General features: G+C 37.9%; 1 protein-coding gene across 4 annotated transcripts in view; it reads right to left on the reverse strand.

Annotated features, from left to right (window-relative positions):
- EPM2A (EPM2A glucan phosphatase, laforin) overlaps positions 1–13,261 on the reverse strand; it is a 70,895-nt gene that overhangs the window by 29,745 nt on the left and 27,889 nt on the right. For all 4 annotated transcript variants that reach the window (XM_059700592.1, XM_059700593.1, XM_059700594.1 and 1 more), the window contains exon 2: positions 8,514–8,688. In XM_059700592.1, coding sequence (XP_059556575.1) covers positions 8,514–8,688 — 175 coding nt within the window. The remainder of the gene's footprint in view (positions 1–8,513; positions 8,689–13,261) is intronic.

Below are 13,261 nucleotides of genomic sequence, written 5' to 3' on the forward strand. Positions count from 1 at the left end.
CATGAGTGTGTGGCCAGCCTGGGTGAGTGGCTGATGGAAGTTTGCAGGCTGGCCACAGCCCCTTCAGGGTGGGGGGTCCTGCTGGGCTGCCTGGCCAGTCTGGGTGAGGGGCTGAGGACCGTTTTCAGGCTGGCTAAGCCCCACAGGGGAACCCTCACCCCTTGAGGGTGTGGCCATCCTGGGTGAGGGGCTGATGGCTGTTTAAAAGCTGGCCATGGCTCCCAGCCACCCAAGCTCCCAGTGGAGCCTGGCTGGAAGCAGGTATCTGGGATTTATTTATCTTCTATAATTGAAACTTTGTTGCCATGAGCGGAGGCCACAGTCAGCTCAGGGCAGGCGGGAAGCTTGGCTTCCTCCATCACCCTGGCAACCAAGCCTCCTGCTTGCTCCAGCTCTGTGGCTGCCGGCCGCCATCTTGGTTGGGTTAATTTGCATATAGTCACTCTGATTGGCTGATGGGCATGGCTTGGGGCATAGCAAAGGTACAGTCAATTAGCATCTTTGTCTTTTATTAGTGTAGATGTGTGTGTGTGCGCACACACGTGTGTGTTCTGTGTATATGTTTCTCTGTGTGTTTTGATATAACCAGTATTTTTCAGACTAATGTTTATATATGCTAATCAATTAAGCTAATATTTTCACATCTACTGACTCACTTATCAGGAACAAAAGTTTACATGACATTCAGGGAGAAAAATTTTTTAGGACTTAGAAAAAGAAAAATAGGAAAGGCATTTTACAAGTCATCAAAGCATGAAAATAATTATCTTGCTTTTCCAAAACAATTCTGTGAACAGCCAAGTCAAAATAGGGCCTTTATGATATAGAAATAGCCAACAGCAAAATTGATTCTCATGTATAGCAAGAAATATATGTATTATAATTACTGTTTCCTAATTGATCCATCCCGCCTGGGTTTCATAATCCTTCCAGTTAGTTCAGCCAAAGATGAGGCTATGTTCTAAGAAGTCAGTTCTTTTAAGCCAACTTACATGGTCACAATCAATGACTGACAAAGTGATATAAATATACCAACCCTCTGAAAACAAGACAGAAGCATTCCCTAATGTATCCACTGACTCTAATGTACTAAATAGATCCCCTGGTCTTCCTGAAGTGGACCTCCCAACACAGTGACTAGAAAAACATGGCCTATAATTTCTAACCTACTAAGACTCCATTTTAGTGTGTTATGTAGACTTCCTTATGCTCTTGCTGAAGTGACACAGAAAACTGCAGAAAAAGCCTATCTCAGCTTGTTAAAAATATTCTGTCTGTCTTCTGTATTCATTTAATATATGAAAATAACTCTTCTTTGGTTGCCATGGCCACTGTAATATTGGAATTGGAAGAGTCTTGTAAAAATTAAAATTCATAAGTCAGTATATTTATGTTCCATTAGTTACCCAATCTATATATCTCATTCAGACCTTCACCTCCTCTGTATTCTTACTGTTGTTAATATACAAGATAACACAGAATCCAGCTATTTCCTTTTTATCTGTACTGATTCCACAACAGCACTGTCAGCTAAAACTGTGTTCCCCATGCACTTTAGCAGATATGTTTTCAATGACTCCTAAGAAATAAGAATTAAAGAGTATGTTTTCATTAGCCCATATTACTGTTAGGATTCTAATATCTATCACCAATATTTTTATATGATGTTAAAAATAAATCATCTCAATATAATTACATATAAACTCTATTTAATATATTTAAATGTTTCATATAACGTTTTAATCATAAGAAAAAGAGAATATCCACCAATTACCCTGATCTTATCAAATATGAACAGCATTATTTATATAGGGAAGGAAACTTCAAGGAATCTCAGTTAATATTCAATAAAAATTGTTGGTCAATCAGAACTCAAAAAAGAAGGACTGTGTTGTTTTCCTTTCCTACATGAGCATGAACAATTATAATCTTGGTTTTAATGTTTAGTAAAACTTCAAATCATTCAATCAGATGTAATTACCATTTGAAAGTAGATTCTTCCTTTGGTCAGTAATGCCCTGTGAGCTACAGTAGTAGGAAATGCAATGAGGTGAGTTGCACACAAAATTTTATGGCTATTCTCTATTTACTCTAAAAGAGATTTCTTGTTTATAAATATGAGCAATATGAAAATATCATTATATGAGAAGCAAACACATACTCATTAAAGATTATTTGTATATTTGGCTATAATATATGTATTTCCAAATAGAGCTTCTGTAAAGTTAAACTGAACGTAGTCCAGGGCTACAAAAAAAAAGGAGGGAAAGTTCCATCTAGAGACATCACTAGATTGAAGGCATTTGTTCCCTAGAACTGAAACCAGAGACGCTGATATGAAGTACAGTTGCTGTTAGGCCTATATATAACATAGTGGCAAAATATCACACAAGCCTTCGATTTTTAAATTAGTTTTAATCCTTGATTATTTCCAGAACTGCCTTTAGAAATCATTTAGTTCAACCAGCAAATCAGGAAAGTGAAATCTAGAACTATTACAGGTTTGTCCCAAGGTTACCCAGCAGTAAATGAGAGAGCTGGGCTGGCACCCAAGGTCCTCATTTACTCTCCAAATGATTAATTTCATTCATTTTGGAAAATGTGCTAAATAAAACAGTATTTTATTTTATTTTTTTTTAAAACAGTATTTTAAAGTGTGAAAAATTATTGCTCTAGTGTTTAAAACTTTGAGTGCTGCAAACTACTGTATAGCTTTTCTTTATAAAACAAAGCGGCTACAAAGTTCAACCCTTTGCGGTCGTATTACATTTGGACATGGGTGTCGTACTGGTCGGAATTAATTTCCATTGAAAGAGCAGTGATACATAACATGCAAGATTATGAAGGATACACAAGATTTATTAATTCCTTTTTGGAACTACGTCACTACTAGTAGAATCACTACAAACGTTATCACGTTCTACGTCAGAGTCAGTATTCAAGGTGCCAAAATAAAACTCTTCATCGTTACTTTCAGATTCGCAGTACACTTCTTTCGGTAACTTTCTTTTTGCCATTTTGGAGTATTATTTTGAAGTATCTTAACAAGCAAGAATGCCTAGTTACAGTTAAACGTAATTTGTAAAGCTTTATTTGAAATTCTGTGAAGTATCTCCGAAGCTTGTCGATTTCTTCACTCTCAAAAGGCGACTGACTCGCCACGGTGTTTTGCATGGCGAGTGTGGAACGACCGTGTTTGTTTATATTGAGTTTCGATAGCTCCAATTTGTCGGGGCAATGTTTTGGTTCGTGACAAGGTCACTTAGACACTTAAGAGCTTTCAGAGAAATTATGAACTGATACATGAATGGAGTTAAGATTCGTACGGTTCCTTGCTGTGGTGGCTGAGAGCAGACATACGACCAGAACGGTAAAAAAGCTTTGGTGGCTGAGAGTAGACAAACGACCGCAAAGGGTTAAGCATCCTATCGAATAAAGAGAATATGCAAACTGACCATCACTCCAACACACAAGATGGCCACCACAAGATGGCTGGCAGGGGAGGGCAGTTGGGAGGGACCAGGCCTGCAAGGGAGGGCAGGTGGGGGGACCAGGCCTGCAGGGGAGGGCATTGGGGGGGACCAGGCCTGCAGGGGAGGACAGTTAGGGGCAATCGGGCCAGCAGGGGAGCAGTTAGGCGTTCATTAGGCTTGCATGGTAGTGGTTAGGGTAGTGGTTAGGTGGTAGGCAGAGGCGGTTAGGGGCAATCAGGCAGGCAGGCAGGTGAGGGGTTGGGAGCCAGCAGTTCTGGATTTTGAGACAGATGTCCGACGGATGTCCCAGTAGGATCGGGCCTAAACAGGCAATCGAACATCCCTCAAGGGGTCCCAGATGGAGAGGGTGCAGGCTGGGCTGAGGGACACACACCCCCGTGCACAAATTTCATGCACTGGGCCTCTAGTGTTTTTATAATACATTTTCCAAGCTTTCACATTTGTAAACAGTATAAAATGTGATGCTTATAAAGTCTAATTTGTCTCTTGAAATGAGCATAATAGGCAATAAGTCTTTTCAAGATACAAAAATTGCAGTCCCTTTCCACGAAAGTCTCGTTTAATTCATTAAGGCAAACATTCATTCTTTTGCATAAAGAAAAATCCATTGAAGAGGAAGACGTAGTTTGGTACCAAGTACAAACTTTCCCTCCTCAGCCTGAATATGGAAGTGCACTTTGATTTTTAAAATCTCATGCTAGCAAGGTAAAATCTTACCTGTATCAAAGGAACAGAATACACGCTAAATATGAGAAATGAAGACTGGACTTAAATTTACTGAGCTACTATGACCAAGTTTTATCTTAGGCACTTTAAATACTTTATTTCACTTTTATTGTAAACAAATTGATTTCACACATCTATTGACTTCACTAAATTCCTTTCAAGCAAGAATAGAAGTGATTTTAAAAAACAAATTATGCACATAAAAACCACAAGACAGAACAGGAAAAAAGATGACAATATCAAAATTGTGGAAGCTGTAAAGCAACTGGTTGATTGCTGAATAACTTAGCAGACAGAAAAACTAAATCCTAAGGCCAGTAGCAAAGAAAGCTGACAATGGACTGGAATTATACTACAGAACCCCCAACAGGCTCAGAAACTGGTATCACCAGGTACTTCTGGATTAAGGTGAAAGGAATAGAACTGGTTGAAAGTGTTTTTTAAGAAGCAGCCAGCCCTCAAAATCATTTTCCCACTCTCCTCCACCGGGAAATGTTCCCTCTCCAGTCCTGACGAAAAACTAGAAGTTTATATTCTGGGGAAGGGTAAACAAGTCTCTGGACTGGGGGACACTCAGAGAATTAAATGAGCTCTTAGAATATAAAGAATGCTATCAGAAGTAAAAAACTAAATAGCAGAGCTGGATGATAAAGTTGAGAAATCTGTTAGAAAAAAATAGACAAAGATATGCAAAATATAAAACACCCAGGCCAGCCCCAGCCAGTTTGGCTCAGTGGATAGAGTGGTCCCAGGTTCGATTCTAGTCAAGGGCACATATCTCGGTTGCAGGCTCCTCCCCGGCCCAGGTCCTGATCATGGCTTGTGCAGGAGGCAACCAATCGATGTGTTTCTTGCACATCGATGTTTCTCTCTGTCTTTCCCTCTCTCTTCCACTCTCCCTAAAAATCAATAGAAAAATATCTTTGGGTGAGGATTAACAGAAAGAAAAAAAACCCACCCAGGCCAGGTTCCAACACCTGAATAATAGGAGTTCCAAAAAGAAAGATTTAGACATTTGTGAACAGCTTAGGGCAGGGGTGGGCAAACTTTTTGACTCGAGGGCCACAATGGGTTCTTAAACTGGACCGGAGGGCCGGAACAAAAGCATGGATGGAGTGTTTGTGTGAACTAATATAAATTCAAAGTAAACATCATTACATAAAAGGGTACGGTCTTTTTTTTTTTTAGTTTTATTCATTTCAAGCGGGCCGGATCCGGCCCGCGGGCCGTAGTTTGCCCACAGCTGGCTTAGGGTGTTAAATAGCATTTACACTGGAATACCAATAAACATGTGAAATACTGATCTTCTCAAAATTATGCCGTAACTAAATTGGGAGGATTCAATAATAGAAGGGATGTAACTGTGGTTTGGGGGAGGAGGGAAAGAAAAAAAAAGAGCCAAATCTTTATATTTCCTTGTGCAAAATGGGGAGGAATAAAGTGACCCCAAAATGTAAAGCAATAAAACCAGAAAGTGAAAATCATTTTTTTAAATTCTAGAATGGGATGTAAATCCATAAAATCCAACATCCATCTCAGGAGTGTGTTTATTGACAGAATAAAGACAATAAAAGGAAAAACTAACTAAACAGAAGAAAATCCCTAGAGCAACGGTAGCCAACCTTTCAGACCTCGCGGACTGCTGCCCTACAGCCTAAGACAGGGGTGGGCAACCCCTGGCACGCGTGCCAAACATGGCACGCCAGTAACGTTTGCTGGCACATGAAACCCTCTCCGATAATCTTCCATTTACAATTGTGAATCTTTGTTCTCAGTGATGAATTTTGTTAAGTCTCATAATAGGAGTAGCCTGATGGATGAAAGTAGTAGCTCATGCATATCTCTGAAGGTCATGAAATATAAACCTGATGTAAAATCTCTGTCATCAGTGATGCAGCAGCAAAAGTCCCACTGATAATATCAAACGGAGTCATAAAGTTTTCTGTCGGACTATCAGTGTACATGTATACGTTCAAAAATAAATGTATTTTTCATCATCATATACTGTGTTTTTGTCGCTCGAATGAATTTTATTATTTCTTCAAGGTTCTTCACATACGTACACCGTAGGAGATATCAAGTAGGTGTTAAGATGTTCTCAAAAAATTAGGGTTGGCACGCTGAAGAATTTTGAGTCAGAGATTTTGCTGGTTTTGGCACGCACCCACCCCTGACCTAAGACATGACTTTTCAGATAAAAGGGTTCGGCAAATGTGGTTCAGGATAAATGAAAAACAAGTCGTAAACACATTCTCATTAAATCTGAACATCTCAACAGGTGCTCCTTCTCATTCTCTTCTCTGGATCCTCCTCTTCTCCTTGATGTCTAAATTGTGTGGACTCAAAAGCCTATTTTCACTACTTCTCTTCTATACCGCACTCAAATGCTAAATGATCTCATCTAGTCTCATCACTTTGAACGTCATCTATTTTATCTCTCCATTTCTAACCTCTCCCCAAAGCTTCACACATCAAAGTGATTTCCTTTCTGCAATCTAACATACATTTCAAAGGTAATATGTCTAAAATAGAATTTTTCTCTCAACCCCTATTCTAGATTGTTCATCTCCTAATGTTCCCCATCTCAGGAAACAGCAACACCATTAATCCAGTTACTCAGGCCATAAAACCATGAGTCATGCTTAACTACTGTCTTCCTCATGCTTTGCCTCCTATTCATCTGCAAGACCAAGATCTAGCATGAATTTGCAAGAAAGGTGTGTCCAATAAGATTATCGATTCCCTAACACTATGATGAAGTTGTATTCTCCCTCTCTCCTATCCCTCATAGCTCTGTTAGCATTAATTCTCTCTCACACTCAAAGCAATACAATTTTTAAGAAAATGGGAATGCATCTCTTTGTCTATGGTACAAGCCCTCCATGTTCTACTGTAAATAATATATACGTAGTATTTTATATGTTGGATATTGGTTTGAAACTCGAAATTATCAAGTATTACATACTTACTTCTATTATCTAAATGAAATGTAAATTTTATCTAAATGAAATGTAAAACCTTGAAAATGTAAAACTAATGAAAACCAGAACTGAACAGGCCAAAGTAGCTGTGGAGGGAAATAGAGGGGCAATACATTTCTGATATTACGCAGTAGAAAATCAAGAGGCACTATCATAAATTTATGGCTCAAGAAACAGAATCTGTATGAACTTAAATAACAAAAGAATTTTTTTTAAATGAGTCTAATAGGGATTGGAAATAGGAAGAGAGAACAAGTATATAAGTTCTACATTTGTCTCAAGTCATAGAGGGAATCAATAGCAATTTTTTTCAAATATATTTTTATTGATTTCAGAGAGGAAGGGAGGAGAAAGATAGAAACATCAATGATGAGAGAGAATCACCGATTGGCCGCCTCCTGCATGCCCCACACTTGGAATTGAGCCCACAACCTGGGCATATGCCCTGACCAAGAATCAAGCCATGACCTCCTGGTTCATAGGCCAACACCCAAATTGAGCCATGTTGGCTAGGCAGAAATTTTTAAATTGATACATTAACAAATAAAGTATATGCACATTATTTAAGACTTGGATTTAAACCTCCAGAAAAACTAATCATATATGGTTAAATATAATTATTTATGATGAGTGGGAATAAAGAAAATGTTGTGCCCTGACTGGTTTGGCTCAGTGGATAGAGCTTCGGCCTGAGGACTGAAGGGTCTCGGGTTCGATTCCGGTCAAGGGCACCAAAAAAAAAAAAAGAAAATGTTGTAAACCTTACTTGCAATTTAGTATCCTCTTGTGTTTAAATTTTTAATAGGGCATATACTGCAGGTATAATAACTAAACAAATATATAAAAGTGAATATGTCAATAAATAATAGAACAAATTATCATATCCAATCTAGTTTTATGTCTAAATTTTCACCCATGTTTATTTGAATAAGATTTTATAAGAAGACTCCCATTTTTGTTTCCCTGTTGTTTGGTAGCATAAAAGATATAAATAGTGATCAAGGGTATTTTTATCCAGTTTTTATTTTTAATCCACTACCTAAGTACAAAGATTGTTGAACTACTCTCTGGTCAAAATATGTTGACACTAGGGTATGAACTTAATGAAAAACTTCTATGAAAAGGATCCTTCACATCTAGAACCAGAAAAGCTCACACAGTGATTCACTGTAATCCATCCCCTCAAAGAATTGCAGGCCTATGTACCCCTTTGAAGGGAGACGCTGCAGTTTCAAATGCTGTAAATATTTCCATTGTCCTAATGCTACCTCTTGCCCTAGTTCTGTGCTTATAAACATGGCACTATTTTTACCTTGAATAATGCATGGCTTGGTGGCCTGCAATATTAAAATAGAAGTCTGTTGTGTGCTTCATCTCATTGGTGTGCCCGGTGGCCTCAATCCAGTGTCCAATTGGAAGATGATAAACACCATCCACGATGTTGTTTTCATCATAAGTACAGCAACGGTCGTGGTGTGGCCCATTGCCTGGAACAAGAAAGGACGGACAGAACAATTCCAGCAAACTTCTGCTTAAACAGTCACAAAGCAGCTGACACAAAATTAATAATAAGATAATAACAAATATAAAGCTACATGATCTACACATTTCAGTATTAAAACATACAGTACAGCAAGAGAGAAAATAGGAGAAATTTGTAAGAAGCTAGTGATGAATGCCATAGAGTTCTGTATTCCCTTTGAGCGTATTAACTCTTTTAGAATTTCTTGGTACTCTCATTGCCTTAAGAGCCTCTTGCAAATTATTCTGCAGCCTGATAAGCTGCTGAAAAGGGTTCTTAAAGCCATTAACATCTCTGTAGTACATGCTTTTAATGTTTTGGTATACAAATTCATGATTAGAATCAGTAATATAGTGTTTTAGTATCAGCTCAAAAAATAAACAAATTCTAAAAATAAATACATCATTTCGCTTAGCATAATGCTTTCCAGGTCAGTCAGAGAAAGATAAATATCAAATGATCTCACTCATTTGTGGAATATAATGAACAACATAAACTGATGGGAAAAAAAATAGATCCAGAGAAACAGAAGCATCAAACAGACCTGGGGGGGAGGAGGAGGGAGAAGGGGGGAAGAAATCAACCAAAGGACTTGTATACATGCATACAAGCATAACCTATGGACACCGATAGTAGAGGGGTGATGGCATGTGATGGGGGATGGGAATGGCTGGGGAGAGGTCAACAGAGGGAAAAAAAGACATATGCAATACTTTAAACAATAATGAATTTTAAAAGGAAAATAAATAAATGCATTAATAAATAATAAAACAAATGATCACATGCAATCTAGGTAGCATGTAAGTCAGTGGTTAGTATCATTTTCAGATGGGGAAAATAAGTTTCACAGAGATTAACTGGCTTGTCCAAGGTCACAGAACTAGTAAGCGCAGAGCTATTGGTAACCTGATGCCCCTAGTCCCCACCTTTCCAATACCTGAGAGCTTCATGCGGTTTTCTACCTACCTCACAAGCACCACACACACCATCCTCCTGCCAGGGAGTGGAGCAAAAGAGGCAGAGAAGGAAGACTATATCCCTGAAACACCATCTACCCAGTATCAAGAACACTAGTAAACAGATCACTTCTATGAAAGTTATAAATCATACATTTTTCTTAGCACTTTATGTCACCATCCCATTTCAAGTTATTCCTTTCCTTAAATTAGCTAATTTCCATAATTTGTCATTAACTAAAACATAAGCAAAATAAAAATAGGAATAAGTCACATTTGTTATGTCTATAACATTTTGACTCATTTGTTCCTTGCTCTTATAAAATATTTAATCTAAAGCTACTTGGCATAAAATCTCAAAAAAATTCCTTAAGTCATTAGGCAATTCTTTAAGGATATAATTCCCTTCCATCAGATAGAAGGTAAGGATGGCTTCATTAATAAATCATCACTGATCTTTCTGGATGAGATGCCTCTTTTGCTCTTGATAGCTGCAAGGTACTATACCAACTGCCCTATCAACCTGGATATTTAATAGATAAAAATCAAACTATACCAGCAATCTCACTTCTAGAAATATATCTAAAAGAAATATGAACAAAAGGAAGATACATACAGATACATATGTATGTGGCAATACTATTTTTAAAGCAAATACTGTAGCCTAAAGAAGGGAATGGAATGAAATATACAAAGTCATGCAAAGGAAGGGTCTGAATCCAAGAATACTATACCCAGCGAGGCTATCAATCAAAATTGAGGGTCAAATCAGGAGCTTCTCAGACAAAAACGGTCTACGGGAGTTTATTACAACCAAACCAGCAATGCAAGAAATGCTAAAGGGTCTGCTGTAAATAGAAAAAAACAGGAAACAAAGAAGGAACGCAGCGGTAAAGAACAAAAATGGCGACTAACAAGTTTCTATCAATAATAACTTTAAATGTAAATGGATTAAATTCCCCAGTCAAAAGGCATAGGGTAAATGAGTGGATAAGAAAACATGACCCATATATCTGCTGTCTACAGGAAACCCACCTCAGAAAAAAAGACGCACACAGACTGATGGTGAAGGGATGGAAAAAGGTTTTTCAGGCCAATGGAAGTGAAAAAAAAGCCGGGGTAGCAATACTTATATCTGACAAATTAGATCTCAAAGTGAAGGACATAAAAAGAGATCAAGAAGGCCACTTCATAATACTAAAGGGAGCAGTCCAACAAGAAGAAATAACTCTGGTAAATATATACGCACCCAATATAGGAGCACCCAAATACGTAAGAAATCTTCTGGAGAAGATCAAGGGAGAGATTGACAGCAATACAATCATAGTAGGGGACCTTAACACCCCATTATCTCCACTGGACAAATCATCTAAACAGAAACTCAGCAAAGAAACATCAATCCTAAATGACTCACTAGATCAGATGGAATTAATTGACATCTTCAGAACATTTCACCCCAAAGCCACAGAATATACATTCTCCTCAGGTGCACATTTGTCATCTTCAAAGATAGACCATATATTGGGTCACAGACAAAGTCTCTTCAAATTCAAGAAAACTGAAATCATATCAAGTATCTTCTCAGACCACAAAGGCATAAAACTGGAAATCAACTACAACAAAAACAATCCAAAAAAATCAAACACATGGAGACTAAATAGCATGCTATTAAACAACGACTGGGTCACCAGTGAGATCAAAGAAGAAATAAAAAACATCATGGCAACAAATGACAATGAAAACACAACAATCCAAAACCTATGGGACACAGCAAAAGCAGTCTTGAGAGGGAAGTTCATAGCTCTACAAGCCTACTGCAAGAAACAAGAAACAATGAGAATAAATGGCCTAACTCTACAACTCGAAGAATTAGAAAGAGAGCAACAAAAAATGCCCACTGTAAGCAGAAGGAAGGAAATAACAAAGATCAGAGCGGAGATAAACGACATAGAGACCAAAAAAACAATACAAAAGATCAACAAAACCAAGAGCTGGTTCTTTGAAAGGATAAACAAGATTGATACACCTCTAGCCAGGCTCACCAAGAAACAAAGAGAGAGGACCCAAATAAACAAAATCAGAAATGAAAGAGGAGAAATAACAACAGACCCCATAGAAATACAAAGGATTGTTAGAAAATACTATGAACAACTCTACTCCAACACACTAGACAACCTGGAGGAAATGGACATATTCCTAGATAAATACAACCTTCCAAAACTTAACCAGGAAGAATCTAAAAATCTCAATAGGCCAATAACTATGGAGGAAATCGAAGCAGTAATCAAAAAGCTTCCAGCAAACAAAAGCCCAGGGCCAGATGGCTTCACAGGGGAGTTTTACCAAACATTCAAGGAAGACCTAAAACTTATCCTCCTCAGACTATGTCAAAAGATCCAAGAGGAAGGAGCACTTCCCAGCTCATTCTATGAAGCCAACATCACCTTAATCCCAAAACCAGATAAAGACAATACAATGAAAGAGAATTATAGGCCAATATCCCTCATGAACATAGATGCCAAAATCCTCAACAAAATCCTAGCAAATCGGATCCAGCAGCACATCAAAAAGATCATACACCATGACCAAGTAGGATTTATCCCAGGGATGCAAGGATGGTACAATATCCGCAAATCAGTAAACGTGATACATCACATAAACAAATTGAGAGAAAAAAACCACATAGTCATATCAATTGATGCGGAAAAAGCATTTGACAAAATCCAACACCCTTTCTTGATAAAAACTCTCAGCAAGATAGGAATTGAGGGATCATACCTCAACATAATAAAAGCCATATATGACAAACCCACAGCCAACATCATAATCAATGGGCAAAAACTAAAACCATTCCCCCTAAAAACAGGAACAAGACAGGGATGCCCCCTCTCACCACTCCTGTTCAACATAGTACTGTAAGTACTAGCCATTGCGATCAGACACGAAGAAGAAATAAAAGGCATCCAGATTGGAAAAGAAGAAGTAAAACTGTCCTTATTTGCAGATGACATGATACTGTACATACAGAACCCTAAAGACTCCATCAAAAAATTATTAGACTTAATAAATGAATTCGGCAATGTAGCAGGATACAAAATTAATGCTAAGAAATCCATGGCATTTCTTTACACCAATAGTGAACTTACAAAAAGTGAAACTACAGAAGCAATCCCATTTACCATTGCACCAAAAAAATTAAAATACCTAGGAATAAACTTAACTAAGGAGGTAAAAGACTTATACGCTGAAAACTACAGGACACTGAAAAAAGAGATAGAGGAAGACATAAACAGATGGAAGAATATACCGTGTTCATGGATTGGTAGAATCAACATCATTAAAATGTCCATACTACCCAAAGCAATTTATAGATTCAATGCAATCCCCATTAAATTACCAACGGCATATTTCACAAATCTAGAACGAACGTTCCAAAAATTCATCTGGAATAAAAAAAGACCCCGAATAGCTGCAGCAATCCTGAGAAAGAACAAAGTAGGTGGGATCTCAATACCAGATATCAAACTGTATTACAAAGCCACTGTTCTTAAAACAGCTTGGTACTGGCACAAAACAGACATA

This window comes from Myotis daubentonii, chromosome 6, assembly GCF_963259705.1.
Source record: "Myotis daubentonii chromosome 6, mMyoDau2.1, whole genome shotgun sequence".
In the NCBI taxonomy this organism is placed as follows: domain Eukaryota; kingdom Metazoa; phylum Chordata; class Mammalia; order Chiroptera; family Vespertilionidae; genus Myotis; species Myotis daubentonii.